The sequence below is a fragment of the Dipodomys ordii genome, unplaced genomic scaffold (genome assembly GCF_000151885.1).
Source record: "Dipodomys ordii isolate 6190 unplaced genomic scaffold, Dord_2.0 Scaffold154, whole genome shotgun sequence".
Classification (NCBI taxonomy): domain Eukaryota; kingdom Metazoa; phylum Chordata; class Mammalia; order Rodentia; family Heteromyidae; genus Dipodomys; species Dipodomys ordii.
In genome coordinates, this window is record NW_012267370.1 from 218,742 (window position 1) to 226,102 (window position 7,361).

At 46.4% G+C, this 7,361-nt stretch overlaps 1 protein-coding gene across 3 annotated transcripts in view; it reads left to right on the forward strand.

Annotated features, from left to right (window-relative positions):
• Positions 1-3,987, forward strand: part of Wdr13 (WD repeat domain 13) — a 15,198-nt gene extending 11,211 nt beyond the window's left edge. For all 3 annotated transcript variants that reach the window (XM_013032407.1, XM_013032408.1, XM_013032409.1), the window contains 2 exons: positions 718-836; positions 1,198-3,987. In XM_013032407.1, the coding sequence (XP_012887861.1) occupies positions 718-836; positions 1,198-1,382 (304 nt within the window). In that variant the 3' untranslated portion in view covers positions 1,383-3,987. The remainder of the gene's footprint in view (positions 1-717; positions 837-1,197) is intronic.
• Positions 3,988-7,361: the final 3,374 nt, after the last annotated feature.

The window sequence follows — 7,361 nt, forward strand, 5'->3', positions numbered from 1 at the left end:
GCTGTGGCTCAAGTGGTAGGGTGCTAGCCTTGAGCTGAAGAGCTGAGCGACAGCACCCAGGCCCAGAGTTCAAACCCCACAACCAACAAAAAAAAAAAAAATAGCCAGGTACCAGTGGCTCAGCCAGTAATCCCAGCTACTCAGGAGGCTGAGATCTGGGGATCATGGTTCAAAGCCAGCCCAGGTAGGAAAGTCCTTGAAACTTTATTTTTTGTTGTTGTCAGTTATGGGGCTTGAACTCTGGGCCTGGACGCTGTCCCTCAGCTCTTCAGCTTAAGGCTAGCGCTCTACCACTTGAGCCACAGCGCCACTTCCGGTTTTCTGGTGGTTTATTGGAGATAAGAGTTTCACAGACTTTCCTGCCCGGGCTGGCTTTGAACTGTGATCCTCGGATCTCAGCCTCCTGAGTGCTAGGATTACAGGCGTGAGCCACTGGCACCCGGTTCCTTGAAACTCTTATCTCCAATAAACCACCAGAAAACCAGAAGTGGTGCTGTGGCTCAAGTGGTAGAGCACTAGCCTTGAGCTAAAGAGCTGAGGGACAGCGCCCAGGCCCAGAGTTCAAGCCCCACAACCAGAAAAAGAAAGAAAGAAAACTAGATTTTGTGAACCTTGGAAAGAACTCAGCTGCAGGGGTGAGGACACAGAACGGCCTATCACTGGTCACTCTCCTGGGGCTGGAGCAGAACCTGACTCACTTTTTCACCTTCTCCTCAGGGTGGTGGACAACGAGGGAACCCTGCAGCTAAAGAGAAGTTTCCCCATTGAGCAGAGCTCGCACCCAGTGCGTAGCATCTTCTGCCCCCTCATGTCCTTCCGCCAGGGGGCCTGTGTGGGTGAGTCCCAGAGGGACAGGGACCTGGGCATCTGGGGAAAGGCAGAGACCAACTACCAATATGGCTCAGATATCACAACATTCTGATGCCATGACTTCCTGGGCCTTGTGTCTTCTCATTGCCTAACAGCCTGGTGCTGAGATTTCCAGCTACAATCATTTTAGGCCCAAAGCCAACTGAGAACATCTGAGCCTGCAAGAGAAATCTGACAATCTCTATGTAGAGTTAAATGACCTCCCACTTGGGGATAGTCCCCTCAGACCTCAAGGCATGCTGGGACCTCACACCTCTCACACCTGAGCTGAGTTCACACCCAGGATCCCAGTAGCTTCCTGATGCCCTTTTCCTTTTACCCGGACAGTGACAGGCAGTGAGGACATGTGCGTGCACTTCTTTGATGTGGAGAGGGCAGCCAAAGCTGCAGTCAACAAGCTGCAGGGCCACAGTGCACCTGTACTTGACGTCAGCTTCAACTGTGATGAGAGTCTACTCGCCTCCAGTGACGCCAGTGGCATGGTCATCGTTTGGAGGCGGGAGCAAAAGTAGGGTCTTGTCAGCCCGGCCCTCCCCACTGTCCTGTCACTCTCAGTTCTTTCTTCCTCCCTCTCCCCTCCCTCCTTGTGTTGTAAATAAAGCTGTGCTGTGAGGGCCAGTTCCCAGATCTGCCAGGGAATGGCCACAAGGGAGCTCTGGGACCCATAGACAAATGGAGGCCCCATCCTCATTCTTGCAGTGATGTGTTCATTCAACAAGCACTTGCTGGGTACTTCCTATGTCACAGTGTTTCACACAGTCATGCATTCAGCAGACACACTGAGCACCGAACCGTTTTAGGAAGTTGGGGACATAGCTGTGACTAAACTGACAGAAATCCTTACCCTTGTGGGCTGGCACCCCACACAATAGAAAAGTCCCCAACTTATGATGATTCAACTTACAATTTTTCAACCTTCTGATTTTTTGACTTTCTAATGGTGCAAAAGTGTATCCATGTAGCTAGTCTGTTTTGTTTTTCACTTTCAGTGTAGTATTCAAGAAACAACATAAACTAGTCAACACTTGTTTATAAAATAGACTTTGTGCTAGATGACTGTCCAGCTGAATACTAATGTTAAGTGATCTTGGGCATGTTTAAAATATGCCACGCCATGCTAGGGTATTTGGTAGCTCAACTGTACTAAATTAATTTTTAGGGTATTTTTAACTTCAGATAGGTTTATTGAGATGTAACCCTGTCATAAATCAAGGCTAATCATAACAATAGGCTAGCTGAAGATGAAGCAAGGAAGGGAGGTGAGTTACAGGAGTGGGGCTGGGCTGTTCTGGTGGTGTCATCAAGGGAAGACATTCCTGACAGAGTGGCATTGAGATAAGAGCTTGAGTGAAATGAGAGGGAAGCTATAGTATGACAGGGAGAAGAACCTTCAACAGAGAGAAAAGCTAGTGCATAGGCATTGAAGACAGAATGTGTTAGAAGGATCCTTGTATAAGCCAGAGCATGGCTGTCTTATAATGTGATAATTATCAGATGAGACAGGCCAGGTGTTGTAGGGCTTCTTGGGCCATGCTGAGGATCCTGGCTTTTTTCCTGAGAAGAGGAGGAGGGATGTGGCCTGGTGGTAGTGCAGGATTTAGGGGAGGAGGAAATATTGAAGTCTACTCCGGGTGTTTCATGATGCTACATTTTAAGTAAGACTTAGGAGGGCTAAGACTTCTAGATTCCCAACTCAGCAGTTCCTGTGTAGCCAGCCCCACACTTGTCAATGCATTGGGATGATTCCCCCAAAGCAGGAAGCAGAGGTGTCAAGTTTTGGGAGTGTCACAACAGTATGGGGGCAACCATAGGCCCTGAGATTGAACTAGGGCTTCTTCTATGGGGTAGAGACAATGGGGAAATTTCTTAAGACCACTCTTATTTCCTCCCATGTCCACTCAGGGCCAAAATACTAACCCTGGAATGGATCAGCGACAAAGGAATGTCCATTATTGGAGGGGAGTTCCAAGTGAGAAGAGATCACTTGGATATTAAGTTCCCCAAATCTCTTGTCAGCCAGAATCACCAGCAAATATCAAAGAAGTTCTCACTCCAGCTCCTCCTCTCCAAGTCCACATGCTGTCACTTATGTATCAGTTTCAACTGTGGCTGACATCTTAGGACCTCAGGGTCAGTGCACAGTTAGACATTCCAACCTGGTAGCCCAAATTTTCTGAGCTATGGAACTAACACCTGCTGGTGTTATTCCCTTTGAGGAAGGAAACTGATCTCACATTTGTCAGTCTGTTATTTGATAGTGTGGTTACTTGCACAAAGCACTTCTAACTGGAACTGCCCCTGGGATTTATCCCATGATAAGGTAAATTGCTGATGACCTAAGTCTATCAGTGAGCTGGATTGTTCAGATGTGTGCCAGCATCTCAAAACAGAGCTGAAAGCTCAGGAATGTACTACGAGGACTCAAGTCTCAGCATATGGTTGCATTCATTGCTGTGATTTAGTATAGCTAAAAGATACAGCAAAGAGAAATGATGTATGGGACCAAGTGGTGTGGGGTGGCGAGGGAGATCAGGCACAAGTTCACAAGAGTCCTTTCCTATTGGACTCATTCAGGATGTGTTTACTTCTCTCATTTGCTATGTGACAGCTATGTAACCAAATTCCACACTCCTGGAAGGAAAGCAAGTGTTCAGCATTAATCCCATTGTTTATGCAAGTAATTTAGACAGAGTGAGCTATTCACCATTTGGGGATTAGGGGGAATACTTCTGAAATGTAAGTAAATTCCCAGACACCAGTCAGGGTCTAGCCTTGAAGAAGGTCTTCTGGTGGATAGCAGTTCAGACCTGCATGTTGATTCTTCTTTGCATAGCCTGTAACCCCAGATAGGTACTCACTATCTACCAAAGTCTATAGGTAGCAAGAGAATTGGGGGAACTTGTTTTCTTTAACATTATGTTGTTTTTTTTGAGTCTAGATTAAGGATGGTTGATCATGAATATTGTTGTGCATGATTTGGGGGGAGGGAGTTCCTCTTTGTGAAATTTCTGAGGTGGTAGAATTGACCTACTACTTTAAATCCATCTTGATAATCCTTTTCCTGACCCCCAACTCAAGGGGAAATAAATACTGAGTAAACAATAAAAGTTAAAACTAGTGTTATTGGTCAAACTCGGACCTCTCTGTTAACTTTGTCCATCATTACATCGCCTCTAGTTTGACATCAGACTAAAGCTCTGTTGACTGTTCCACCATGAGTACCTCTCTAGTCTACCCCCCAAAAAATCAGGTCCAGGGCTGGGAAGGTGGCTCAGTGGTAGAGTGCTTAACTTGCACGCATGAGGTCCTGGGTTCGATTCCTCAGCACCACATAAGCAGAAAAAACCAGAAGTGGCACTATGGCTCAAGTGGAGAGCGCTAGCTTTGAGCTGAAGAGCTGAGGGACAGTGCCCAGGCCCAGAGTTCAGGCCCTATGACTGGCAAAAACAAAAAAATCAGGTCTATGCCCTTTGTCTGATTCTGAACAGTTGAAACAGGCTGTGTGTGCATGCACACAACAGCAGTCCTACAGCTTGAACTAGGTGCTGTTCCTGACCTATTGTGCTTAAGGCTAGCATTCTATCACTTGAACCACAGTTCTAATTCTGGCTTTCTTTGGAAGTTAATTAGGGATAAGACTTTTATAAGCATGAGCTTATAAAACTTTTTTTAGACCTCAGGCCCAAAATCCAGGATTCTCAAGTTAGGTCCAACCACTTGCCCCCATATGCCAAATAAAGAGACTTAGTATGGGCTGGGAATGTAGCCTAGTGGTAGTGCCTAGCATGCATGAAGCCCTGGATTTGATTCCTCAGTACCACATGCACAGAAAAGGCCAAAAGTGGCACTATGGCTCAAGTGGTAGAGTGCTAGTTTTGAGCAAAAGAAGATCAGGAACAGTGCCCAGTTCAAGTTCAACAGTGCCTGAGTTCAAACCCCAAGACTGGCAAAAAAATAAGAAAAAAAAGGAGAAAGAGATGTAGTGGAGGGCAGAGAAAGATTTATTACAAGACAGTTGTAGGAAGACAGCATTTCAGTACATCTTCAGCCATCTTCAGAGATATAGACATTTGGCTCAGGTTAAATAGGGAGAATTAGTGTTGAAGTTGTGGTTCAGGTGGTAGAGTGCCAGCCAGTGAGCAAAAGTGATAGATACTGAGTTTGAATCCCAGTCGGGTATGGGGGCAGAGGGGTGACAAATAAATAGGGAAAATTGTGGGCAGTAGTCTGAGGTCCAAATGTAGACTGGTTGCCTATTAGCTTGGTCTTTGTCCTTAGAGGAGTCCTGGAGAATTGTTATCACTTTTCCATTGGGGAAAATTGGCAGGTGATCTCCTGAGCTTTTAGCTGTTTGCTTTTAAGATGGTAGGAAGGCATTGCCCAGCCAGGGGCTGGTGGCTCACACCTATAATACTAGCTACTCAGGAGGCTGAGATCTGAGGATCACAGTTCAAAGGCAACCCCTAACAGGAAAATCCGTGATTATCTCCAATAAACCACCAGAAAACAGAAAGTGGCACTGTGGCTCAAAGTGGTAGAGCACTAGCATTGAGCTGAAGAGCTCAGGGATAGCACCCAGGTCCTGAGTGCAAGCCCCATGACAGACAATAACAACAAAGAAGGCATTGCCTGCCACACAAGATACTTACCAGTGAACCTGGTCTTTCCTGGAGCCCAAAGTAATTACAAAGAGCCTACAGCAGAGAATAGCTTAGTTCAAAGATACAAAGTTAGGGGACTTTTAGTTGATTCATCAAGGCCCAGCAATAGCATCTTTTTGGTTGCCTCTTATAGAACCTGTGTGTTGACTGCTTTATCATTAAGAGCCTCCTCTGGTTTGAATCTGAAACTGAACCCTTTGTTAATTATTCCCCAGCCAGTGAACCAAACCAAAGCTCTCAAACCAGAGCTTCTGTGTAATGGTCCACCAGCAATTGTCTTGTGCTCTCACATTGAACTTCAACATGGGCTTCTGTTAATTATTTTGCTCTGGGGCTTTTCAATCCTTACTCTTTTTGTGGTGGGGGCAGCGGTACTGGGGCTTGAAATCAGGACCTGGCTAGTGTCCCTTAGCTTTTTTTTCTGTTGGTGGTGGTGGTCGAGGCTTGAACTTTAGGCCTGGGCACTCTCCCCAAGCTCTTCAGCTCAATGCTAGTGCTCTGCCACTTTGAACCACAGTGTCACTTTTGGTTTTCTGGTGGTTTATTGGAGATAAGAGTCTCACAGAGGGCTGGGAAGGTGGCTCAGTGGTAGAGCGCATGCCTTGCATGCATGAGGCCCTGGGTTCGATTCCTCAGCACCACATAAGCAAAAAGAAAAAAGCCGGAAGTGGTGCTGTGGCTCAAGTGGTAGAGTGCTAGCCTTGAGCTGAAGAGCTGAGGGACAGCGCCCAGGCCCAGAGTTCAGGCCCCATGACTGGACCCAAAAACAAAACAAAACAAACAAAAAAAAAAGAGTCTCACAGACTTTCCTGCCTGGGCAGGCTTTGAACCATGATCCTCAGATCTCAGCCTCCTGAGTAGCTAGGATTACAGGTGTTAGCCACCAGCACCCTTCTGTTCCTTAGCTTTTTTGCTCAAAGCTGGGGCTCTACCACTTGAGCCACACCTCCATTTATGACTTTTTGTTGGTTAATTGGAGAGTAGAGTTTCATGGGCTTCTCTGCCCTGGCTGGCTTCAAATTGTGATTCTCAAATCTTAGCTTCCTAAGTAGTTAGGATTACCAGTGTGAGCCACCAGCACCAACCATTTCCTCTGTGTGTGTGTGTGTGTGTGTGTGTGTGTCTGTCTGTCTGTCTGTCTGTCTGTCTGTCTGTCTGTGTCTGTGTGTTTGTCCATACATGCCAGTATTGAAGTTTGAACTCAGGACCTGGTCTCTGACTTGTTTGCTCAAGCCTGGTGCTCTACCACATTTCCAGTTCTAGTTTGGGATTTTTGAGCTAGGGCTTGAACTCAGGTCCTGGGAACTATCCTTGAGCTTTTTTTGTTCAAGGCTATCACTTGAGCCACAGCTCCACATCTGGCTTTTTGGTGGTCAATTGGAGATAAGAGTCTCATGGACTTTTCCTGCCAGGCTGGCTTCAAACTGTGATCCTCAGATCTCAACCTCCTGAGTAGCTAGGATTACAAGGGTGATCCACTGGTGCCTGGCTAGTTTTTTGTGTGCCCATACCAGGGCTTAAACTCAGAGCTTGTACATAGTAAGCTATGGCTGACATTACCATCTGAGCCTTGCTACCAATTCCAGCTTTTTGTTGGTTAATTTGAGATAAGAGTCTCAAGGATTTGTCTGCTGAGGTTGGCTTCAAACCTTAATCCTCCATCCTCAGCCTCCAGCATAGCTAGGATTATAGGCATGAGCCAAGCAAGGGTGGCTTCCTCGTTCTTTTTTGGAGGGAATACTAGAGTTTCAGCTTAGATTCTCACACATACTAGGTTGGTGCTCTACCATTTCAGTCACACCTTTACCCACTGTTTTTATTGGCTGATTA